Source organism: Motacilla alba, chromosome 4 (assembly GCF_015832195.1).
Source record: "Motacilla alba alba isolate MOTALB_02 chromosome 4, Motacilla_alba_V1.0_pri, whole genome shotgun sequence".
NCBI classification, from domain to species: Eukaryota; Metazoa; Chordata; class Aves; order Passeriformes; family Motacillidae; genus Motacilla; species Motacilla alba.
The window spans coordinates 67,546,992-67,573,139 of NC_052019.1; the positions used below are offsets into that span (position 1 = coordinate 67,546,992).

Genomic DNA, 26,148 nt, shown 5'->3' on the forward strand with positions numbered 1-26,148 from the left:
CTGCACTAACCACAAATTGGTTAATCACTGCATGTTGCATATAATTCCAAACAGAAAAATGTTAAATCCTTCTGTTTCTGGTAAGATGATTTCAAACCATCTAAACTATTTGGTGACATTGTCAGCATCAAAATTCAAGACCGAGAGAATTTAGACCCATCAATTATTCCAACTTCAAAAGGAATTGCCTGTGAAAAATATTGAGTACCTTTACTTGTCAATGCTTAATATTGATCATTGTAACAGAACAGAAATTAGTATTTCTTAAACTATTAGAGAGGAATATGCCAGTACTGGTTACCTCTTCACTGGAGGACTGGGCACCTGCAAATGTAATTCTGTTGGGAAACCAACATGAGGATGAGGTCTGTAGTTAACTTCAGAATTGATCTGGTCTTTCCTCAAATCTGGGGCTAGAAAGAAAATATTTCAAAATTAACAGATGTACAATCCAATTCCTTCTTTGTAATTCCTCAGAGATTACAGAAATGAACAAAATGCCACAGGACAATCTCTCAAGATTTGAGATTAATCAAAATAACCATTTTGAAGATAATCTGCATGGAAGGTCAGATCTTAGAATCTGGAGGAAATTTCCTGCATTTTCTTGTTACCAGAAAATACGTAATTATCACAATTTTGAAGTCCTGTAGACACATTTTCAAGATCCCCTTAATATTTAATCTGGCCAAAAGCAAATTTTCAAAGGAAGCTTTTCTTAAAAGGGTGTTTATTCAAACATCCAAAGTCACTTAAATGACAAAATAAGAACTATGACTTCTAGAAATTCATTTTGTGTTACAATAATTAAACAGAAGGAATACTGCACAGATTTCGGCTGATTTAGGTTGTTCTGTTATTTGTGGGTTTTAAAAACTCAAACCCTAGAGCAGACTATAAGGCTCACAGAGACACTGGGCAGACAAAGAGCACTGTCACCCACATACCCCAAACACACAGCACTGAGTGCCTGGCCCAGCACTACTGCACTCTCAACTCCAGAAGCTCCTTTTATTCCCAGGCAAAGAATCATTCCCTGAAAATACACAAGTTCTGAACAAGGCAGCTCCTAGTGAGCAGGAAATAAAGGAAGCATTGAAGTATTCATGTCAACACCACACAGCATAAAACACTCGCTTGGCAAGTGACATGCAGCAGTCTATTTGTTTAGAGATAGACACTCCAAGTCTTCCTAATGCCATGATTAGCCCATTAATATCAGTCACCTGCTCTGAAGCCACTCAAAAGAATGGCTTCTTATTTTATCATTGTTATTATTATTATTAATACAATGGCTTATTTTCTCTGTGTACAGATTACACACTCATAACTTCTACACCTATTTCACTTGTTATTTCCCTAAGTTTAAATATTTAAAGTCTTGGGACTTTAGACACATGAACATGTGAGCCAAAACCCCAACAACAGAGCAGAACTAAAGTGAAAACTCTGGGTGTTGCTGTTTGATGATGCTCGTTTTGAGGGTCAGTATCTGTCCTATCTTTAGGTGATCTGAGACTAAAGACATGAAATCTTTGACCAAGAACACAGGTAGCAGAGGCTAAAGCAGCACACAACTCAAGAGACAAAGCCCCCATATGGCTTTTCTCAAGTCTTGAGATGAAAAAAAAAAAAACAACAAAATAACAAAGTCATAATAAACAATAGCACAACCTTAGAAATAATATTTATGGGAAAATATTCTTACTGAATGAGCCCATGCAAGGCACAAGTAATTAACCTGAGAGTTCAAAACCGCCTGTGTGCCACAGAGCTGCCTTACAGTGAGATAACCAACACTGAGGTAATATTTCACACAGAAACATCTCATTCTGCTGCAGGCTGGGATGATTTTCCCTCCAAGCCCAGCTCCCGGAGGAGCCCGCAGGCTCCGCAGGCGGCCGGGAGGTGGCAGCAGAGGCCAGCGAGCGGCTCCCTCGGGCACATCCAGCCGCGCCAGGTGCTTTGTGCCCGCGGAATTCCAGCGAACTTAAAAATAGATGTGTTATTTTCCCTTCTGCTGACAGGACAGCCATGCACGGTTAAAACCAGACGCCGGCTCGATTGGGAATTTTGGCTCTACGTTCTCTGCAAACCTAAAAATGGGACACACAAACCCTGCTCAGCTGGAGCCCAGCATCCTTATCAACGGGTCATTAAGAGCAGAGCAATACATGAAAGGTAATTGTGTTCTAAAATTTAAACCAGTCTGCTTTTAAGATTTACAGACATCTATTTTCACATCTGGGTAGTCAATCCAGATTTTCCAGAGATGAACATCCATTCTACAGGTAAGACTAAGCCCACAGGTAGGACCGGTAAGGTCTTGTCTAATACAGCTCCATTTACACAGAGCATGTGCAAAAATGTGCCAAGTCCAGCTTCTGTGGGGAAAAAATACCAAATGAAAATAAATGCAAAACCCCTACAAATACCTCCAACAAAAACTCAACTCCACATTAAATGCAACTTCCTCTTTAAAGGTTTTAGCTACACGTTTCCAGGATTTTTTTTTAACATTTCTTAAGTTGTCAATAAAAAACCCAGCAACAAAGCAGCATACTTATTCAAACAAATATTTGTGAGCAAATTCCTCTCTCTTAGCCCAAACATTTTCTGTATTCAGTCAAAAAAACAGGCAAACTTATTGGAAGTTTTGGAAATGTGGAATAACAGCCTCCCAGTCAAGGAAGTATGTTGTAACTTATCCAAAATGGAGTATTATTTCTGAAATACAGTGAGCAATCTTCTTTTTAAAAAAGTAAAAAAAATCCTTTTATTCTAGAGACTTTACTTTCGGAGCAACATTCAGTTGCAAAAGCTTCCATAGGTATCTTTATTTTATCATTTTAAGACACTAGTAAAGTCTTTGTTTCTCTTTCATGGTAAGTTAACTAAGTAGCTACAAAGCTTTAATTCTCTACTCATTTCTTTCCACTTGACATTAATGTACATTGACTGCACCATAAGGGTAAGAACTGGATTTCCTTAAGAGCAGTTGCATGTTTTAAATTATTACTATAAATTTACAGTTTTCCTAAGTATATAAGCTGTCTTTTTCAGTTGTGGTTGGCTTGTGGGGTTTTCTGAAGTGACACATAAGCCAAGGCAATTTGGATTTTTCTTACACACTAACCAGATCTTCAGAATGATTCTAGATTTCAGTATGAGTTGTCCCATGCAATTGAACTGAACAATGGGAAAACCATTAAAAAACAACAGGAAAACCATCAAAATTAGTAATCTTTCCTGAACTTGCAGAACACGAGGTTGGAAATTTTGCCTTCACACTGCTCATGTCTCAAGTTCTTTGTACTCAAAAAAAATTTTGCCTCCTCAGCTCACCAAGTTCAAACTTTCATAAACACAAAGCGATTAACATAAATCATGGATACTACATCTGCTTACTCAATGTTTACATTTTCCTCCCAAAATCTGACCACACAATTTAGGGATTGGCTTTGTGGGACCTTTGCTTTGGTACTACAGTTATCCACTGCTTACTGTCCATGTAAGGAGCAGCCACTTGCTGTCCCAATCACCATGTGATCCAGTGTTTCCATCTTTATAATGTTCTGACAAGAAGTTTATTTTTGTTAAGTCAGGGACAGAATTCCACAAGTGTCTAACAGTAGCCTCATTCAGCTCCAGTAAAAAACAAGGAGCTGGTAAAGCACAGTTATACAAACGGTGAGCATAATTAGAAGTCCAACACTGTTTCCATAAGAAGTTTTCCACACAAGAAAACCACTCAGACATATTTTTTTTTGGAGTTGCCATGAGAGCCTAACAAAGATTTCTTACATTCCATTCCTCTCTCAGAAAGGACTGAGCCTTTGTTTTTTAAAGTCCTATTTTCTGGGAGTCTGTCTGGTATTTACCTACCAATCCCTGTCTCGTTCATCATATTCAGAGGTGGAACACAAGGTAATACATCTGATACCTCTAAAGGACTGCTGTTATCCTTGCTAAAGGTGTCCTGACATACTTTTTGACAGCCCAAAAACTGAGTCCAAATAAATTCTTAACCTCACATAAATGTAAAATTATCAGATTCTTCAGATTTCTTTTTGGCCCATTGATCACTTCCATTAGAAGTATTATTTTCCAAAATGGAGCTGAATACATGCCTTTTTTTATAAGAAGCTATTTAACAATTAGTTCTGAATTAGAATAATTGAATAGATGGGATCCTATCATCAATTTCTTTATGATACCTTGGAGGATCACATAGAATCACTATACTTCTGTAAAGAAAATGTAGGATGCATGTTGAAAGCTTTAAGTATTATCAAGTACTCTCTCCAGAGAGCAGTTCATTGCTTTAACCCACTCATTTTTCATGCCTAAGGAGCTTTTTAGTTTTTTGATTTTTAAGTATTTTTCACTGGATTTTTTTTCCCTTTTTCCTATCAAACTTTGGTAAGAATGGTATAGTACAGAACTGAAGCAGAATAAATCTCATGCAAGTCAGATCTTTTTGTTCCATGCTACTAAATTTTGATTGTTTGTTTGTTTGTTTTGGGTTGTCAAAATAAGCAAATATGAAATTAGTTCTTTCTGCGCTAAAAAATAAATTAGAATAAGGACAGAAAAGGTAGAAGTGGTATGGCAACACCCCAACCCCCACTTTAAGTCCTAGGAGAAACTATACTATACATTATTTGAAAAGAAGTATGATATCTATAAAAATCAAATGTTTCCTGAGGAAGTGGCCTAATATTTATTGCCCCTCTTTGTACAAGCACCCTCCCATTGTTTCAACAACAGCAGATAATGATTTTGGCTGGCCTCATGCTGACCTATAATATTTATATGCCAAGGCATTTATCAACTTTATAAAACCCCAGCAGACACATTAGTATGTAAAAGGAAGTAGACTTCCTTATTACAAGTGTTTCTTCCTGATACTGCTTCATATCTGTGAGGAAAACAAATGGTGCCACAGTCCACCCAGACATTTAAAAAAAAAAAAAGTCTTGCTTAGTATCCACCAAGAAATGTCCTAGAGAAGCTTCTGGGGAAACCACAGGGAGTGAACCAAATTACCATGTCATCCGTTAGGAATTTTTGGTTTTGGGGCTGAGGGGAAGAGAAATTCCGGTATATCTACAATAGTTTTTGAAAACTTAATTTTTATGTGGGTTCTTACCAAGGAAGCTTCTGTTCTGCTGGGGTACTGAATGTACCACACTGTCAGCTTTTTTGGTTGGCAAGTTCTGTTCACTGTAAAAGAAGCATATATGTGATTACAACTGTTGCATTGCAACTGTTGAACAGACACCACTAGTGATCTAATCCATTTTATTTGTAGGTATAAATATCTTAAGTAAGTGTAACATGTTAACCAGCATTCCATCTTGTCCATTTTCCTAATTTGATAGTTTGCTATTCAGTAATTTTTTTGTTTGGATAACAAATATTATTCTAAGTTGTGATTGCCACTTGGTATCTCATTCATAGGGATTTTCATTTAATTTTTTTCCCCCTCACACTGGAATAGAACTGGAAGATCACAGCTACAAACCCAAAAGGAGAGGGAAAAAATTATCAGAGGATTTACTAAATCTTGCTGGTTTAGATAAGCAGAAAACATGCATTACTAATCCAGATAGTGAGCTGACAAACACTCTGCCAATTTCTACCTTCTACAAGCATAAGGCAGGGAAGAAGATACACGGGGGCAAAAGTTCAATTTAAAAAAAAAAAAAAACCTGTTATTGAAAGGACAGGAAAACAATTAAAAATATTGAGAGAAATATGAAGAATGGAAAACAATAATATTTCCACTTTCTAAAAGGACTTTCAATAATTAATTTGTATTTTTGGGGGTTTATGCGACAGAGTCTGAAAGGTTAGAAGGGAACTAAGTAGGTATTGCCAGCCAGTTGAAATTACCAGTCATATAAAGCTCATCTGGAAGTCCCAGGAATTCAGCTGTATTTTGATGAAGTATGTTTCTTTCTTTGACATTGTTGTTTAAATAACAATGTAAGCAGCTTCTTAATGAACTACACTATTGGAAATTTATCATATTCTCTCTCACAAAATGACACATTTGGGTGGCCCATTGCCTCTTGGGCATGCATAAAATGAGACAGTTTCAACTGTGTAAAATCACTGTTTGAGGCAACCATCAAACACTGAAAATACAACTCTAAGTTGGAGTAGCTTTATACATAATTATGTCATTAATCAACAAAAGCCCATCAGGTTTTTACATAGTGGGATTTTGTACAGTTTGGTGGGAGGGAAAGAGTGGGACCAAGGGGAGAATGGCAAATACCAGGATATGAAAGAGCCTTGACCCTTCTCTTTTCCTGTGAAATACGTTGCCATGAAAATGTGTCTGAAAAATGGCTTGGATGGATCTAGCAAATCAGATCTATCAAAGAGAGTTGGGCTTGGGATCCCAACTGTGCTCTTCCATTTTATAGATGCAAACAAGATTTGAAAGAAGAATGAATTTTAGAAGGATCTGCATTCTACATGCAGTTTGAGACACACAATACTGAAAACTGCATGTGGAAGGATTATCACTGTCTTTCAAGCATCACATACATTTAAGTTGGAATGGACCTTTTCAGATCATCAAGTCCAATCAGTTTTAGTAATTTTACACTTTTCAGCAAAGATTTATTTCAGACAGGTCAATCAATTACCAAGTGTTCAATATGTATCTGAGGTGATCTAGAAAACTGAATTTCTGCACTATGACTGGTAACAGCACCCAAGACTCACCTACTGCCACTCCCATCTCCTTGTCAGGGCCTGAACCAATGCTACAGATGTCATCAATATGGACACTGTATTATTCCACAGCAAGTGGAAAGTTACACACTGTCTAAAAATCTGGTAAGTAAAGAAGTGTAGCAATTACTACAAATGAACACACCCTGCCCCTCAGCAGGGCTTAGCAGTTCTGGCTCAGTGCCTCAGTAACTGGCTCAGTGCCTCCCAAAGAGAACCAGAGTGAAGGTAAATTGAACACTTAATTGCCCACACCCTTATTTCTAGATAGACTTTAGCTTTCCACATACCTGACTTCAAGCAAGTTTCAAAGCATGTTTTCCTGGATGGTTTTGGTTTTGAAGAACACACAAACGTTAGAACAGGTTATTTTTCCATAAATACAACCTATGCAAGCTCTAAGAGAACTAGCATTACCTGCAGGAAGCACTTTCCTTCACATTCTTGGCATCTGCTGTATTGATTCCTTCAATAACAGGGGAGTCTGGATTTGCAGAGCCATTGCTGATATGGTCACTGCTTTCATACCCAGATTCTGTCCTCTGAATTTGCCAGTTATCACCAAGGATTTTTCTCTCTGTAAATCCCTTGCTTTTTTCAGCATTCCCTTTTCCCTCAGAATCCAGTGAACTTCGACTTCCTGTATCCTGTTTTGTCTCATCTTCATATATAGTCATTAAACCCTTCTGCATTTGGTTCTCCTTTGGCCAGTGGTTAAAGCCCCGCTCCTTTTCGTGCTTAGATTTACTGCTCAGGTTTGCTTTGTGCTTTGGGCTGTGCTGCTTCTTCTCAGTCTCATTGAAAATGCTGTCTACATTCAGTGTCTCTCGCATTGGTTTCCAACCTTTACTCCTGCTCCTCATACTTCCTTTGTCTCTGGAGTCTTGGCTGGTGTCCGTGTCGTAGCCAGTGACGCCGTCGGTCCGAGTCCTTGTCACTGGTTTCTCCCCAGCAGGAGAAAGTTCTGTTTTGTTTGATCCAAGCACATGTGCAGAAAGCTTGGCCTGGTGAGGTGCTTGGTTGTCGTGCTTGTAGGGGCCCCTTCCCTGGCTGCCATAGATCCGCTGATCCGTGCAGTGCCTCAGTCCATTTCCAACCGGAGGAGACCCTGACTTAGCACTGGAACGGTCTTCCCCAATCAAGTCTTACAAGAACAAAAAGGAGAGAAGTTCCATTACAGTTCTTGTTAATGTTTCATAGAATGATTTGTGTTGGAATGGACTTTAATGATCAAAGTTCCAGCTGCCCCCAACCAAACCAGGTTGCTCAGAGCCCCATCCAACCTGGCCTTGAACACTTGCAGGGTGGAAGCAGTCATTTAACTGATACTGTTTAGTATCAGTTCTGATACTAAAACTGATACTTCTTACAGTACCTCTATAAATCCAGTACGTATTTTAGAATACTGAACACTGGGAAAGTCTGATCTTTCACTATGGTCTCTTAAAAGGAGAAAAAAATCTGCACAAGCAGCATTGATGCTAAAAGTTTAATTTATTTAATCAATTGATTCTCTGGTTATGTTTTTAAAACGTACCTCTTTGTCTCCCAGACTCTTTCCTTAGTCCTCTATCCGCATCTTTCCGTAACGATGTGAAGTTTTTCATGTCAGCAGCTTTCTGGGCACACTCTCTGGATAAATCCTTCAGCCTGTCCTTTTGCTCGCTGTATCCCAACTTGGCTGCAAAAAGTACTTCTTGTCAAACATCCTTGCTCAAAAGTCATTCATCACCAAAGCACACGAACATATTTAAGGACAGTAAGATTTAGGTTTTAGTGTTAGGACTACTTAAACTGACTAATGAATTATTTGACACAGATTAGGAGATTGAGATTTCTTTCCAGCCATAAGATCAAGTCCATTAACATACAGGACTACAAATCATGCTGATAGCACAGTATTGCTGGGGAGAAGTGTACTCAAGTAGCCAGTGACCCACAGAGCCACACCTCGGCCTCAGGTCACTAATGTGCCTTTTAATCAGGCACATCACTGGAAAGCTTGATAGTGTTCAAGAAATGGAACAAGACCTCAAGAGCCACTTCAGTTAAGAATAACAAGGGTAATAAATATTCTGCATTTACAGCTCACTCTGGAAGAGTTAACATTCCATGGCAGATATTCAGATATTACTTAAACATCAAGAAAAATCTTTGAAAAATATCTGAGTCAATTACTGCATTTTTCCCCTTGGAAATATTCTAGTCCCGAGGTTAGAACCCACCCAAAATGCTATCAACTGAAATGTTTCATAATAAGACATATCTGGTTTGTTTTTTTGGGGGTGGTAGTAGGGAATACACACCTGGGCCTCTACCACCACTTGCTTGAATATGGCTTCTACTGAACGCTGGATTATCTGGCTGAAGTTTTTTATTACTCCTCTGATTAGTGGAATCTCCAATTCCGTTCTCTTTCACGTGGTCTGATTTAGCAGCAGAATGCTTTTCAAATCCTATCAAACAACATTTATCTTTAGAAATAAAAAGCTTCCTAATTTAAATTTCCACTACATAAAATTTTAGAAAGAGAGAAAGCTTTTTCATTCTGGATTAAAAAGCCAGAAGAGAAACATCACCAAAAACACATTACATTTCAATAGACTAGGCAATAAGGTTCTGTAATATTTTATATACTGTCATATTTACAGTGGTAGCCTGCAGTGAAACAGGATCCTCAGTTCTTTGCTCCCTGAAGTAATCTCTGTTCTATTGCTACACATGATGTGAAGAATAGCATGTCAGATTCAATTTGCCTTCTAAGTTATGCTTAGCATGAAATTTAAAAAGCCAACCTGAGACAGCAGTACAAATTACAGAACCTAAAGATTGGATTCTTTTTCCCATTACCCATTAGTCTCAATTTGAATCCCCTTATTAATAGGTCTAATTATGAGTATAGGCACTAATCTCTTCTTTTGAGATTGTTTGAATAATGAGTGATAAAACTACTTCAGAGCAAAGAAGCCAAAGCATTTTTTCTCCTTTATAGTGCCCATTTCAGAAATACAGCTGATACTGTTATATATCTAATTACCCAGGTCTTCTCCATTTCCTCCTGCTGCTTTGCATTGAGAACAGTGAATAATCTGCTTTGGTGCATCTTCTGGAGACACAGCTGTGCCATCTGGGTTAGCATAAAATAGCAGCAATGGCTGGAAGTGACACCGAATGCACCTGGACACCACGTCTTTCCATTTTGTTCCAATCTAAGAAAAAAACCAGCAAAACAAAACCCCAAAACTTTATCAACAGTGCTGAACCCAAATATGAAAAGAGTAATTCATTAAGCAAGAGACACCAAATGCCTAATTGCAAATGTACATGAAGATGCAACATTTTAGCACTGTGGTTTACTAAAATGGCAACCAAAAGATAGAACTAGTATTGTAAGGGCTAAAAATCAGAACATCATCTTACCTCTTTTACATTAGCATCATCAAACAGCACCCATTTGCAGCTCTTGGTGTGAAAGGCAAAGGCACAGTAATGTCGGCTCGTATAGCAAATCATTCCCACCAGAAAAAGCTCACTGTTTTTGGCATTTTCATCTGTAACCCTATAAAACAGCTGTAAAAATGATTACATATTTTAAAACACGTGTAAAACACAGCCTCAATTTCCTGATCTACTGCTAGCATTTCACCAAGGCAACTGTTATTTCATGTCCTGTTGTATTACACAATTTTTCCTGAGCATAAATACTGTTTTTTGCACTTACTACATCTATTTTAACTTCCTGGGTTTTTTTGGGTTTTTTTTTTTGTATTTGAAAGAGTAAAGTATTAATGCTCTAGGATAAATTCCATAAATTTGAAACTGAAAATTATATTCCTAGATTTTCAACTAGGAAGTCTCCTCCTTAATCATTGTACTTAGGGACAATACACTTCCAACAGGACCTTTTCCTCTCACAGAAACTACATCGAGCAGCGCATTATAAAGAACTGTAAAAGCAGACAAACTTCATATATTTCTATAAACTTTATGTCAAGTTAAGTTGTGCTTATAAAAAGTACATATGAGTATTTATATTTTTTATAAATTCACATATACATAAAATCAAAAGTAAAATTAAATTCTAGAAAAAGCAAGGAGTAAGTTTTAGGTCAGATACCCCTGGAAGATAAAGCTGTGTTGCCAGATTCCGCATAACCTCTTCTGTCAGGTCAGAGTGTTCTGAATCCCAGACTAAACCGATGGTGACAATCTCAGGACAATTCATAAGAACACGACGAATTTTTATTTTTTGACCACAATTACTCTAGAAAAAAAGGAAACAAAAACCATGATGGGAAGGAAAACAAAAGTAACTCTGCAATGTCTTTAATCCCCAAATTTAGTTATGGTGTTTGTCCCTAACAACTTGAGGATAACATTCTTCATCATAAAAACACTTCGATGAAGACAACAGCTTAAATTCTATATCCAATCACCACCTTAAAACAAATCTCTCTAACTGCAACAATCAAACATAAGTGTAAGAGCTTTGTTTGCCCTAAGTTGACTGCTCTGAAGCAGCAACACAACACATAACCCTGCTTTTAGAGGAATACTTCTAGCCTGATTTAACATCCCAAAAAGTTCTCCCTTGTATACCAAAGTCATGTAACATTTTTGTTTACTTACAGGACACTTTCTGTAGTCATCAGCAGTATTTGCTGCCTGCAGCAATTCTGCGAACATTTCTGGCTTGAGACGTTCATGCCTCTCCATCATTTTTTCTACTTCATTACTGCAAAAAATAAATTACATGCCTATGGATCCCCCTTCTGAAGACTAACAGATTGTAATTAACTGTATTGTATAACTAAAAAGAAGACAAACAGTGGTAAAACAGTAGCAATACAATTTTTTTCGCCAAGCCCTCTCTACATCTTGCTTTTGAAATCCAAATGCTATTTTTGAACAGCATCTCAAAAGCATGTTGCAATCAAAAAAATACATATTAATTTTTAACTTTTAAAAGCCTTTCTCTGGCATGCTTTGCATATTATTAGAAGGGTGCCTATAGAAAAATGAGTGACAAGAATAAAAGCTCTTACCACAGGGCTGTGGTGGAAATGTAACGCACAAATTCCGTAAAAGGCAACGGATCTGATGATGCTCCACAACTGCGACACACACACTACAAAAAGAAAAAAAAAACTTTTGTTTTTATTTATTTAGGAAAGACAAAAAAAGGTATTTGTTAAATCAATCAAATGAAGGCCTGACCTGCTCATACAGCGTCATAGCAAACTTCTGGTGAGAAATACAGGATTTCGAAGTGCACATATCTGTTTCACTGTTTGGCACTAAGTGGAAATGAATCCTCTCAAGGATATTTTCCTAAAAAGAAATAATAATATAAATGTAAACTGAACTGATGAAGTCAGAACACATGAAGAACATTACAATGTAGTACTCTAACTATGGCCCTTGGCTCCAAAATACTATGACTGCAATGAGTTTGTCCCCTCAATTAGCAAGGCCATTTTTTCCTTTTGCCAAAAATACCAGAGGTAATGGAAAGAAGTGAATCTATTCAAGTAGATCAGACAGATGATTCGTTCAGGAGTCCAAATGCATTTTGAGTAGATGGAACACTAATAAGAGGCTCTCTTTCACGACTGCAAGATCTCAAACAGTCTCTTTCAGGAATTCTGCCCTGGATTTTCCTACGTATGTGAAGAAACATCTAGCAGGTAGGAATTAATTTGTGGTGCTCCCAAAGGATGTCCAAAGCTAACTGAAGCAGCAACCATATTTCCTGCCTCTCAAATCCATGTCTGAATGTTAATACTGCAGGTGTTTTATGGTGAACATTTTCATTGTCTTAACACAGGAGCTCGTAGGAAGGTCTCTTTACCAGAGTTCTTTGCATATGGAGTCACCTTTAAAGGCCACAGCAGTGGCTCATGTTTTTCAAGTGTCCTAAGTGTGTGTGAAGTGTTGTGAGACACTTCACTGAAGCAGAAAGAGACTACAGCAAGATCTTCAAGTCTTTGTTCACTCTTGGGTAAGACAATGGAAATCTCTTCTGCAGCATAACTCAGCAGTGAATTAGCCAGTTGTAACAGACTGTATTTCAATAGCTGGTGACCCAATACTTCAAGGAACGGAAAATATGTTCAAATCCATAGGTGCTTCTCCTGAGAAGAGAACCTTTCTCTCCACCAAAATATTTTTAAGAGTGACTCAATGTTCATCATCCTCGCCAACCTCCTGTTCTGCCTGAGCGACAGCTAAGGGAGCAAAGTATGGAACAAATGCAAGAGTACTCCATCCCCCTTACCTGACACTCACTCCCTGTGTCTGTTGCCCTAAACGGGCATAAAGAAGCTCAGCAGGATTATATTATTTGATTCCTACCCATGAGTCTGGAGCTACCAAAACCCCTAAACTAACAGAATTCTACTCAACTCTCATGAAGACACTTACAAAGCATTCTGCTGCATCATCCATGAATCCCAGCTGGAAACGCTGCTCATCCTTGAAGCTTTCCGCGAGGGCGTGTCTCATGTTATCCGACGGGAGGGCTTTCTCTCGGCTGTGCTGGAACTGTGAAAAGATGGCCTAGGAAGAAATGCAATGATTACTTAGCTTCATTAACCACTTAGCTAGACACTGTGGTTCTATACAAATACATCATTTCTTGCATAAACGTGAAATATTTATAAATATAATGTTTATAGACCCATGTAACTTTGAAAATTACTTTGTCTCTTCAAGTTAGTACATTTGTCTTCTGCTGATTCCTCTACAAGAAGTTATGGTACCAACCTAAAAACTGAACCTGTAGAACAACAGCATCCAAATACAAAACTAAAAGTGATTGACTTGAGCTCCCAGAGGCAACACAAGCCCTGTTCTGTAATTATACAGCTTTTTTAATTTGGCCCCTGGAATAGCAGTTCATCCATATGTATCTCATGTCTACAGATGGTGTGTATTTCTTAGGGCATAATGTAATACCACTCATGATTCACTAAATAATATGATATTTACTGCTTAGGAGAGGAGTGTATCTTTATTAAAATTATATACCTCCCATAAATTAGATAGAATGCCAATAATCCTTGCTATGAAATTAGCTCAGTGCTGAACCAGTGCACACAATACAAGAGAAAAGGTCAATATCTACAGTTCTGGAACATGATAATAAATTGCACTTGGTTTTTAATTCATTTCCCAGAAGAGAGAGTTGGCTGCAATTTTTCTTTTTGGCAGGGATATGCATCCAAGTGAGCTCATCATTTAGCAAGTAAAGGAGGTTGATTCTGAAAGAACTGAAAATGAAAAGCTATTAAATGAATTACAGATTTGCAGATATTTAAAGGTGTATTCCCCAGTCAAGAATTCTAAGTCAAACTTTAGGGAGAACTGAAGAGACTAAAGACAAAGCAAGTCAGGAGAAGCCACGTAGAATATAAATAAGGATATGCATTCTTCACATAGGCTTCCTATGGTTAAAATCTGTTCAATAGAAGGCAAAGATAAAACAGAGAAACAAAGTTTCACTGCTAACAAAAAGTATTGTTTTAACCATGATGCATTCCATGGTGTCTCTAAAGTATTTAATCTTCCCTCTCAAAACAAAAAGCAGGGACTACTGACAAAAACTACAGCCATTACTATCTCCATGCAAATATTCAAAATGAAGTTTTTAACAGATCTGCTTTGAAAGCATTTATCGCTCCTTATTTTGGCTGCTAGGTCATCATTTGTTATGAAACATAGCTTTATATGTCCAGCTAAAAAAAAAAAAAATGCAAGCAGTACAGCTAAGGACTGTATGCAGGCAGGCATATTCAGTTTAGTGGCCTGCACAGTCCAAGTCCAAGTCCCAGAATTTATTGGCTATGCTTTCAGTTCATAGGAAAGGCTGACAGAGCTAAAATATCCTTCATTATTAAACAGGTAAGAAGGGTTACAATAGCCCAAAAGCATAAAAAGAGCCCCAACCCAACCAAAAAATCCACTCAAGTCACAAACAAGTCACTATTTATCCTCATCCAGTGTATATATTGCATGGAAATTAACATGTCCAAGATTTTGAACACAGAACAAACAGAATTACTCAACCAGTGTCTTAAAGAGCCAAGAAAGCAAAACCAGTAGTGTACAGAAGAGCTGGGGACAGACCCTTCCAAATGAATTAACTGCTTTTCTTTTGAGGTGAGTACATAAGGCATAGAGTTCAACATCACAAATACATTGTTAAAAAAATAACTAAGCCATTCTAACCAACCCCAGAACCCTGCAAAATTTCTTCTTTAAATACAAGAAAATATTTCTCTTACAAACATTTGTTAAAAATGTCCTTTAAACTAAATTACTTCTTTACACAAGAATGACTTGGTCACACAGGGATAGGAATGATACAGACACAAATTTTAAAAAAAAATTAATTTATTTTTCCCTCATTTTGAAATACGGTTTTTCCAGAATTTTTTATCTACCTTTAAAGCACAAAATATGCAGGCATCTCCTTGACACACGTGTCCAGTTAAACCTCTTAAACTTCGTCGAAATATGTCAAGTTGCCATAATACCTATAAAAATAAAGAGAAAATAAGTAATCAGTTCTGAAGGTTCTTTGCTTAATACAACATAGAGTAGATTTTAATTGTCTTCTTTTATTTCACATAACACACAATTTAAGTATCAATATTGCTGCAGGAAATGTGGCTTTTTTTCCATTAGTTTGGTAAATTATGGAGGTGGAAATGTAAGTTTTACATTCAGCACTTAAAATTTAGATCTGTTTTATAAACTTTTTGAAACAATGTATTTTGGAGAAAGAGCTGAAGTACTCTCAAGGAAACAAGCAGCAATCTAAACCTTGTACAGGGACTGTAGCAGTTTTCTTAAAGCTCTACGTAAGAGTTAAGTCCTATATGATATTCTTACAGTCTCTTATCAAAATGATTGCTGAAATACATTTGTTTTTCCACAGATCAGAATAATCCTGGTGCTCACACAGGTATGTTTTTACCTCTTATTTGGGTAAATACCCTGCAAAAATGTAATAACAGCTTGGCTACACCCGCTGCTTTCAATAACTAATGTCTTGGGTACACATGAAGTGAAACAGTTCAGAAAGTTGTCCATTAAAAAAAATAAAAATAAAATCCCTAAAAATGAGTTGTCAAGAGGCACAGTAAGAAAACAGCTGCAAATTCAGGGGGAAAAAAGATATCCTATCTATAAATATAAAAGCTAAAATGAAATAGGATGTGTTGGAAAATGAAAGTCCAAAGCCCAGCTCTGAAGGTGGAGCAGAGGTTAAACGAAAAGAAAGGAACACATTCCTCCTTGTAAAAGGGCAGTCACCAACCATCTGCCACTGTTTGATAAACAGCACTGGGTTGTCAAGTTGTAGGATTGTCTGAAACTAGAACTAAAAATTACTTAGGGCTTCATTTTAGGGCACCTAAGTGAAAATAGCAGAACTGCAAGAGAATATAGGTCATGCTGCTCCCATTGGATGCAAAACAGCAAACACTCTACTAAAACTACAGTACAATTTTATTTTAAATACATATAGACACCATACGCACCACACAGCTATACCTCTCATATCTCCTAGTTTTAAATCCATGCCAATTTTAAGTCTTCCAATTTTTAGGAAGTCCATGTCTATTATGCCCTCTTCCAGTTTGAGAAATAATTCTGTACAATTTAAAAACATTCAGATCCAAAATCTGAGCATTACAAGAAGTACCTTGATGTAAGAAGAATTCCAAGTCATATTTCTTTGGTACCAGGTGTATCTCCTAATCTAATTCCACAAATCTTCCCTACAATTAGAATCAAAGCCCTCACTATATGTGCATATTCTGATATATCCCAGTATCACAGGCTTGCTCATGTGCTAGTTCTGAGAAAATGGGATTTTAATAAAAATAGTGTCCTATTCAATACCAGTAGTAATTGTTGCCCCACATAAAAAGTGTCATGTAAATTTTAGAAGTGATTTTGCTATGTTTTACAGAAACATTACTTTTAAAAATCAAGCAGAAAGTTTTCAAGTTTTAACTCCTACATTTTCAAATACAAAAGGTTTTCAGATGTCCTTGATATATGCAAATAAAATTTTGTGCAAAATAAAGTATTAATAGTCTAAATTCTTTACAGTTAAATGTTGACTAAAATTACTTTCATAACAGTGTCTTATTCCTACAATTGCCATTTTTATTTCCCACACACACTCAGGAAAGTCTATTTAAAAAGTGTTTAATAGATTAAGTATTTTCTTACCTGAACAGCACTATTAAGAAAGCAGCTGTTTTGTCCTGGTTCATTTAATAAGCCTTTTGTAGGCGCCAGGGACAGGATACTTCCAGGCTGATAAACTTTTCCAAGGTTACCCCCAGGCTTTCTTAAGAATTTCACCCATGCCATTATTTTTCAGAGTTTATAATCACAATGTTCACACTTAAATATTTAACGATATGATGGGTACAAGGCAAAGAAGGTGGTTCTACAATATTATTTCTAAAGTCATGGCATTCCATTCAACTCTGTGCAGCAGTAACCATTCATGGGCTTAAGTCCATTTTCCATGAGCAGTTGTGAGCCATCCCTCAGGATCAGGCCCCCAGTAAAAATAAAGCGGGACAATGTTTTTAACCCTCAGTCTTAAAAAAATAAATAAACAAAGGTGTCCAGTTAAGATTAAAACATGTTAAAAGTCGTCAGAATACAAGTTCTTATTAAGCAAGTTGCACAGTAACTGACTTCTTCCAGGGATATCAATAAAGTATTACTATAAATCATTAGTTGTATTATATTGAAAGTTTATATGTATGTATATATCACAGAACTGGAAAGTTCTTGTCAGGTGTTATACTCCTGTTCTCTCATTTTGTTCCATCTTCTTTTTACTTCTAACTGTAACCCATGAAATATATTCCATTTTAGAAGATGTCATGTTTATTTCATTCTCTTTCCAGTGAACCTGAAATAAGAAAAAACCAGAAATTATTGAAAAAAAAATCCAAAATGTTAAAGAGCTTCTAAACTTAAAAAAAAAAAAAAAAAAAAAAAAAAAAAAAAAAAAAGAGATCATGGATAAAACAACCTCTAAATCTAAAGGCAAGATGAAATAGCCTGGAAAGAGGAGAAGAAAAAATCCCAACCTATTAGTTGTTTTTGAGCCATAGAAGTTTTTTTATCTATCATAATTTCTTAACTTCTAATTTCTTATAAATCTCTAAAAACCAAAATAAAATTGCTGTAAAGATTCTCCTGATAACCAGCAACAGCTTATAAAGAGACCATATGATACATGAGTTATTCAGTCTTTGAATCTCCAAGTCTAATAAAAACATTACCAAGAAATAAGTCTTTTTATTCAACACTCAAAAAGCTAAGCTGGTTTTTATTTCGATTTTATGGATGGATTGTCAGCTAGTACTCAACTTTCAAAAGTTTGTTCTGTCTACTAAACACTACATAAATGTGTCATTAACCTGGCTGCATTCTCAAAGCAACCAGAAAAACAGTGCTAACAGCAAGGCAAGAACTCTCTGGTTACTGCCCCAATTCCAAGATTTTCAAATTCCAACAATAAGCGTTGTTTCTCCAATTCTTGAAGGAGCCTGTTGAAGGTTAAATGAGTCCATTTCCAGAACATCCCCACAACCACAAGTAAAGCCCAAGCTGTGATCCTCTCACAACAATGGATTATTCTGTCTGTTTGGCATTACTACATCACCCACACAAACATTTGGAGGAACAGAACAGAATAAATTTAAATAAACCAACACAACTAGGGTTGCATATGTGGGAAAGAAAGAAGGAGGAAAAAAAAAAGGGGGTAAAATTTGGGCCTTACATTTCAACAGAGATATTCACCTTAGATTTCATAAGCATGTGAGAGCATACTAAAGACATACCAGTATACTTCAAAACCTGCAGCTTCTCACTGCAGTATTTTCCACTGTGTAAGCTTAGCAAGATTAATGAGGAGTATTAAAAAACAAAAATTAATTGTGTAGTTGGAATACTGAATAAACTGGAAGAGAACTTGGCTCAGCTCAGAACAAACAAAACCACATTCACACAAAACCACTCTGCAGCTCCCTAATACTGTACAGATGAGATATGTGGCTTTCAAAAATACCCACAGGAAGTCTTGCACCCTCTAAAACCATTCCTCTTTATTTAAGAGAAACACTAGTACCGGCTTGCATTTAAAAATAAAATCAATAACTGGAACCTAACCAAAAGTCTCTTTTGCCCCATGAATAATCAGATGAGTTCTGTTTGTTTACTGATGTTACTGTATCTCACCCGTAAGTAATTTGATTTAATAATACTGGAGGTAGTAAGTGTGATTTGTGGCAGCGCTGAGCAAGGAGTCTGAAATCTAGCTGGAAACTGACCTTGGCAGAACATCACGTAACAATTTTGTTTTCTTTAGGTTCACTTCGGTTAACCCAGATAGAAGATAGGAAAAGAAAATGTAGCTGGAAATGTCTATCAGCTTCAGATCTTATTAGAAATACACACTCTGTTTTGGAAACAAGAGCTCATCCAGAACAATTTAGGATAATGACAAAGAGCATTCATTTACTAAGAACTTACAGGAAGTAATTTTCTCTTGCATTTCAAGGATGCCCTACAACTACCACTCCATGCACCAAGCATTTGGCTGCTGAGCTGGCTGTCAGGAAAAGCTATAAAGATTCAGTGCAAGAATTTAATGAAAAAGTGTTTCTGGATTAGCTCTGTGTTACTGTCCCATTGCATTAAAATGCTTCCTGCTGAATTTTGCTTCCACAAAGCTGTGAATACAAAGAATTCCATCTATCACACCATCTTATTCTAATAAATTGCAGAATGCATTAATTGCAGTTTTCATACGTAGAAGTTCCACTGCATCAAATACTAAGGTGAATGGCTTCTCATTCATTAGTAAGAGAGGCACTGTAGATGAGACTTCATCAAAAAGAGTGCCAGAAGCAATGGGATTAATTTGTCATCAGAGCCTCTCCATAGGGTGAGAAAACCTATAATAGCATCTTGGTTTGAAATCTACATTGAACAAATATCTCAGTTTTGATTTGAAAAAAAAAAAACCAACCCAACAAGAACATGATTGCTCTGCTGCCAAGCCTATCCCCATGACAGGTGGCTCTGTAAATTAGAGAAGTGATGCTGCTGATCAGTTTTGGTTGCTTCATCTCCCATGAATTTGGATGAACTTTCAGGTGACTGGGACTTGGACCAGACTCCCATAACCTAAATTCACTAGTCAATAGCACTATAATTAGGACTTGAAGAATTCTTTCTTGTCTGTGGTAAGCCAGTGTTGATAAGGGCACTTATTAACCACTGGAGTTTACCAGATCTTTTTAAGTTCTTGGCTTGCCAAAGGTGTGAGTGACAAAGTATAGACCATCAGTCAGCTGTGGACACCCCATCCCTGGCAAGGGCAAGCTGGATGGGGCTCTGAGCAACCTGGTCTAGTGCAAAGTGCCCCTGCCCATGGCAGGGGGTTTGGAACACAATGATCTTTAAAGTCCCTTCCAACCTTACATTCTGTGTACCAAACATTCTGTGATTGAACCACACCGAATCTACAGTAAATGCAGTATCTCAGTAAAATAGTTATTTCACACAGTGTTACTGACATGCTACAGAAGATTTTCAGCAGCTGAGAATTACAGGAACACTCTTGCCCTTCAGACTACAGGAATTGGTTGTGGACAACTGTTCTCAACCAACAACACTAAACAAGGGCTATAAGCTCTCAAACCAATGTCTATTTACCAGCCTACCTCCTTCCACCTTGCTCAGTTTCAGTCACTGTTCTTCAGTCACAGGTGATTTCATCAAGCTACCCTTAGCTGTGCAGCCTTACAGGACAAAACATATGCGTGTCAAAAATTTCTGGCACTTGCCTTTACAGCTTCCAGAACAACAAATCCACTTGTCAGCAGAACTGCACGTTATCACCTGCTTGGTTGGTACACCCTAGCACGTAGCTGTGCCTGGCACAGACTCTTTAGTTTAAGAAGCAGTGTCACTAAAGAAGCTTAGAAATCAGTGCAGCTGATATTTTGCCTAAACAATCACTTTCTACAAGCACATTTAGGTTTAAGCATCTCTGATATCCATCAAGATAAAATTGATGAGATAAACAGTTGGCTCTGTGAGCACTGGAACTACCAATGCCTGGGCTCCTGATAATTTTCTGCCTCATGGCTGAGTTCTTGCAGTTTTCTCCCTAGCTGGGGCACAAGCCAATTCCGCTCCTCACATCATCTTACAAGGTCTCTCTCTTCCAGCCAGCTGCCTCTTTTCATGCACTTTCTAAGTACATAATCATCTTTGAGGCTTCTATCCCTTCTATCAAATTGAGTGGAAACCTGCCAACAAGTTCAAAAGTTGTTGACTGCTTCTATCCCTGAAATTTGGCTGAAGAATAGTTATTTACATCTTCTCGGCTTCACTTTGCAGCTATTCTCAGTGCGTTGCACAAATTACTAATGGCAAACCTCTCTCGTGCCCAGTGCTGGGGTTGCTTTTAAGCCACACAGCATTTTGCTTCTGCTTGCAGTTCATGCCTCTGTGCTGAGCCTGGCAACCCCACCCAACACACTGAACACTCAGGGAAATCAATTCCTAAAATGATGTAACTTAAGAATTTAGACACAAGACAACAGAAATTGTGAAGGAAGAGTGATGAAATATATTATAAGAGAATAAAGCTGTGATGGGAAACCACTAAAATTCTCTGCAATGAGTCAATATTATTAGGACTGGGGTTACTGTCTCCTCCTTAACAGAATGAAATTCATCAAAATTCCAACAATTTGCAACTGCAAGAATCTGAGTGTTTTCCTCAGTTCAAAAGGTTGTCGTTTAAAATTGCCAAATTTTGTTAACCGAACAAAAATCTGATTTGTATTGTGACAGTGCTGGAGGTTGTAATGATTTTTCCCTACATTTGAAGAAAGAAATAAAAAACCACTGAAGCTGCTTGAAAAACGTAGAAAAAGACAATAATTTGAAAGGAATAATCTCTTACCCCCACCTCAATGAGGCCAAATCATAATTTTTTGGCCCCTGCACACAGATCCTGTCCCCTTCCACCTTTAGCCCCCATGTTAAATATATTTGTCAACAAATCTCATGCACCATAAGAGACATGTAAATGCTTTTAGTAGCCACCAGTCTTTGTCCTTGGAAGTTGTCACAGCAATACATTTACAGGAATGCAAATTCTCACTATTTTAAACGTCAGAGAGGGAGAAAAACTTCATTAACAGCACTTACTTGCAACACACTCAAGAAGAAACAAGAACAACACTACAAGAAAAGGCCAACACCAGTATATTACCACTGGCTGGTATTGGTCTGACACATTCTTTCTCCTTTGGTCACTGACCTAACAAGCCCCCAAGACACCAAAGGAGCATCTGATGGTATCTCCTCTAGAAATTCTTCCAAACAATCCCTGTAGATTTTCAACCCAGATTTTTTCTTTTTTCAGGATCTCTTTTGTCTCTTCTGAGGCCCTTGTCTATTTAGCTGTCCCTCCTATGCCAAACCACTGCTCCTGCACATCACACATTTCTGTTCCCTTCCAGGATGGAGAACCAGGAGCGTAGATGCTATCCCACACGGCTTCCGTATAAGTGCACAATTTTTTGCTTTAAGCTGTTCCAATAAAAACTTTCCTGTTTGCATCAAAACCAAAACAACAGGTTCACAGCTCAGCCTCCCTCATCTGTCACAAGGAGAAACCGACTGTAGAAATAGCTGCAATGGGAACTCTGAGTAAAGATCTAGGAGAACACAAATTCCCAGCCTATGACATGGGCCAGCATTCACAGTGAATCATCACACAGACACCACGGAGAAGATTTTTGTTTCTCCGTCTCCTACTGCTTTACATGCGATTTTTCAAAGGCTACAATGTACCCTTTCCTGAGCCTCAGAAAGATACAATGTATCTTTATGGTGATACTCATACTTGCCTTTTTGTCTCAGATTTATTGCCTCGCTTTTCAGTTGTTTGATCTGTGCAGATGTTTGATCATTAACAGAAGTGCAAAATACCAAGCCTTGCTCTTCCTCAAAAAGCTTTCTGATTTCTTAAGTCACCAGGAAAAAAATTACAAAACTGAGTTACAAGGAATGGTAATGTCAGCATCATCTTTAAACCCACACATATTTTATAGGTTTGTCAAAAAAAAAGAGTTTGAATGCCTGAATCACTATACCTCATATATTTGTTCATTAACATATCCTGTACAAACCTTCCTACAAACACTTCACTCAGTCTACACATCTACAATCCCGATCCAGCCTCAACCCATCACCATTTAACCTGGCCACAACAAACTCCTACTTGTTTCTGCTCCAATCATGAAGCCTGTGAACAACTCTGTGAATGGGTTTTGCTCCCATCACTACATCCCTCAGTGACCAAACTGTTTTACTCTATCAAGAGGCATAAATCAAGGAATAAGCAAGGACAGTGCCAATACCTTGACACCCTCTGGGTCACACACACAAATAATTTTGTCAGCAGCACATCATGCATACTGTACGGCCAAAAAAGATTCTGCACTATCAAGGCTTGATATGAAAGTCAAGTGCATATTTTTTCTGTTTTTACTGTCAACATCCCACTGGTCAAGAATAATAACTTTTTATACAAGTAATTTGATACTTAAAAAAATAACCAGTAAGTACTTCTTACTTTGCAACAATTTGTTAGGGGAAGAAAGGATTATTCACCCTTTGACAAGGCTAATTTACAGTCAGATTATAACATGAGGTCTCACTATTTTGACACCAAAAAACAGCCTTTCATTCTACAAGAGCAGGTAATCATAAAATGAGTCAAGGGATTTTCCATTGCCTTGGGGTGGAAGGGCATCATGAATCAGGCACAATGCTGTTTGCACGATGAAGTTGTTGTTCTTAAAATAATCCTAGTAGCTTCAAAGTTAAGAAAGCTTAAGTGGTTCGGTGTATGGTGGTTTTGGTAGGGGGTTGCATGAGCAAAATAAAGCGCGAAGTAGAGATATGTAAAACTCACACTTATTCCGGGAAGGGAAAAATGTAGGTTGAGAGAACAAGTCATGGTTCCTCCGAAAAGCTGCTTTTAAAATATTTGCATTGAAAATCAAAGTAAGGGATATAGGTAAACTTAGACCTGATGCTAAGCAGGTGATTTGCATATATTCGCATACATCTACCCACATGCCTCTGAAACTCCATCCGTACGAGAACACACAGCAAACAACTCTGCCTCCAAAACGCTGCGAACTGATTAAACTGCAAGCAGCTCCAACACTACCTGTACCGGCATTTCCTGTTCCAGGCAGACAGCCTCTGGAAACCCTCCTGAAGAACTCGCTGCTGAGCATGTGACCGCCGCGTTGAACATTAACCGCGCACCGCGGCTCGCTCCGAGCCCGCACCGCCGCTCCCGGGGTCCCCGCTCCAGCCCCGCGGCCCCTCCGCTTACACAACGGCGGCGGCAGCGCCGGCCGCGGCCCCGGAGCTGCCGCTGACCCTCACCCACGCAGCCCCGGCAGGGACTTAACCCCGGCCGCCCCTCCGGCCGGGAGGAGGCGACGGTCCCGTCCCCCGGCACTCCGTCCCCACCTCGGCACCGCAGCCGCCTCCCCCGCCGGGACCGCGGCCACAACCGTGCCGGTCCCCGACCCAAGCCGACCCCCGCTCGCTGCAGTTTACCCCCTGCCCGACCCGCGGCTCAGCCCCTGTCCCACCCCCGCCTCAGTCCCCGCGGACCCCCGGCTCACCGGTGGCTCCTCACGCAGCTCCTCTCCCGCCCCCTCCCGGCGGCGACTCCGGGAGCGGCCCCGCCCTCACGGCAACTTTTACTTCCCCCGCTTCCCGCTCCTCCTTCGCGCTCCCCTCCCCAGCCCGGCGCCGCCGCGCCTGCGCGGTGTGGCGGCAGCCGGGACGCTCTCCCGGAGCGGTGTCCCGGATATTCCCGAGCCAGGGAAGGGCGGGAGGGAGGGAAGGAGAGGGGAGAGGCGATTGGAGGCGTTGGCCGCGCCCTCGGCCGGCGCGCGTGCGCGGTGCGCGCGCGGGAAGGTGCGCGAGGCCGGGGGGCGCCTGAGGGGCCGCGATGGCGCCTGAGGCGATGGGGCGGGAGCGGGAGCGGGGCTCGGATCCCCGCGTCATGCCGAAGGTGTGGAGGGAAACGCGGCCAGGTGAGGGGCTGTCACAACCCTGCTGCTGCCTCCCCGCCTGGTCACGGTTCGAAGGCACGGGTCTCCTCGGTTTAAAGGGTGCAGCGGGTGCCCCTCAGGTGTCCCTCAGGTGCTCGGGTTTGGAGTTAACAACCCGTTCAAATAAGCGTGGCGGTGCTTGTTTTTTCCAGCAATTGTTTTCCAGTTCTCATTCCAGGATATATGGCCGTGCACGTTGGCTTTCCTTGAGATGTCCGTGGAATAGCGCTTGCGTAGAGTGGCTTGTGAGCCAAACCCCACACAAGTGTACATCCACCTGAGAGTTGCGTTTGGCTTCCATGCGGCCTGCAAAGGTCCTATGTGATTATTAATTTATCTATCACCTGCCCCAGAGTCACTGCCCCAAAGTTGTGTTCCCTCTGATTTTTATCTAATCTATTATGTTGGCCAGGGAGTGGTGTTTCCTTTTGTTATTTGAGATAGGAATTCCGTATCCACAAATGCTCATATTTCTACTTGCTCAAGTAGCTTTTATATTCCACTACTATGATTTTTTTTCCTGGATAAACATGTAGATTTCACTAACAGTTCATTTCTAGGTTAGCGATGATATTTTAGGTGCTACCACACCCAGCATCAGTCCTCGGCACATGTTCATGGATACAACTTGTATTTTTTCTCTTCCAATTGCCTTTCTGATAGTCTTCTGGGAATGGAAATGTGCTTCTGTGCTTAAGAGCATGTTCAGTTTTCCAACAGCAACTTCTGCAATAGTAAATAAAATAATTTCCCTGTAGAGTTCCCTTTCTGTGTCTTCTTTAGGTCATCCAGATTGCAAAATAACTGTGTGGAATACAAGACACTGCACCAAATTAGCTCACTGCCTTAAATACCTTATTTTGTTGTTCTTGTATCCCTTTTTTTTTTTTTAATGGGTACATTTTCCTCAGATTATTTTTTGCTACTATTTCTTCCATTATATTGCCAGTGTAAAAACCCACTAGCAAAGCGGTTTTAGTAGGTTCACTCTCCAATGTTGTCCAACAGCTTTTTGATTTGGTGATTCTTTGGCAAGATTTTCATTAAATTTTCCAGACTTTTGTCTTACATGTACAGAGATAGCTAGATAGATAGATCAACAGGTAGACAGCCACATTTTTCAGTGATTTGTAGAGTCATGTTCACAAACTGGAATTACTTACTACAGGATTTGTATAAAATGTTT

General features: G+C 39.0%; 1 protein-coding gene and 1 long non-coding RNA gene across 4 annotated transcripts in view; one reads left to right on the forward strand and one right to left on the reverse strand.

The window, feature by feature from the left end:
- LOC119700964 overlaps nucleotides 1–7,155 on the forward strand; it is a 14,009-nt gene extending 6,854 nt beyond the window's left edge. Inside the window, exons 3-4 of one of the 2 annotated variants that reach the window (XR_005256947.1) lie at nucleotides 2,028–2,181; nucleotides 6,769–7,155. This is a non-coding gene — a long non-coding RNA (uncharacterized LOC119700964). Of the gene's footprint in view, nucleotides 1–2,027; nucleotides 5,144–6,768 lie in introns of those variants that run through there. The other variant, XR_005256946.1, reaches the window with a different exon arrangement.
- Nucleotides 1–24,679, reverse strand: part of USP53 (ubiquitin specific peptidase 53) — a 27,706-nt gene extending 3,027 nt beyond the window's left edge. Inside the window, exons 1-15 of one of the 2 annotated variants that reach the window (XM_038136753.1) lie at nucleotides 24,528–24,679; nucleotides 16,996–17,695; nucleotides 15,195–15,287; nucleotides 13,174–13,308; nucleotides 11,968–12,081; nucleotides 11,796–11,878; nucleotides 11,380–11,485; nucleotides 10,868–11,014; nucleotides 10,171–10,320; nucleotides 9,788–9,959; nucleotides 9,057–9,206; nucleotides 8,288–8,431; nucleotides 7,168–7,894; nucleotides 5,153–5,226; nucleotides 302–413 (exon numbers count right to left, since the gene is read on the reverse strand). In XM_038136753.1, the coding sequence (XP_037992681.1) occupies nucleotides 302–413; nucleotides 5,153–5,226; nucleotides 7,168–7,894; nucleotides 8,288–8,431; nucleotides 9,057–9,206; nucleotides 9,788–9,959; nucleotides 10,171–10,320; nucleotides 10,868–11,014; nucleotides 11,380–11,485; nucleotides 11,796–11,878; nucleotides 11,968–12,081; nucleotides 13,174–13,308; nucleotides 15,195–15,287; nucleotides 16,996–17,139 (2,351 nt within the window). In that variant the 5' untranslated portion in view covers nucleotides 17,140–17,695; nucleotides 24,528–24,679. Of the gene's footprint in view, nucleotides 1–301; nucleotides 414–5,152; nucleotides 5,227–7,167; nucleotides 7,895–8,287; nucleotides 8,432–9,056; nucleotides 9,207–9,787; nucleotides 9,960–10,170; nucleotides 10,321–10,867; nucleotides 11,015–11,379; nucleotides 11,486–11,795; nucleotides 11,879–11,967; nucleotides 12,082–13,173; nucleotides 13,309–15,194; nucleotides 15,288–16,995; nucleotides 17,696–24,058; nucleotides 24,448–24,527 lie in introns of those variants that run through there. The other variant, XM_038136756.1, reaches the window with a different exon arrangement.
- Nucleotides 24,680–26,148: the final 1,469 nt, after the last annotated feature.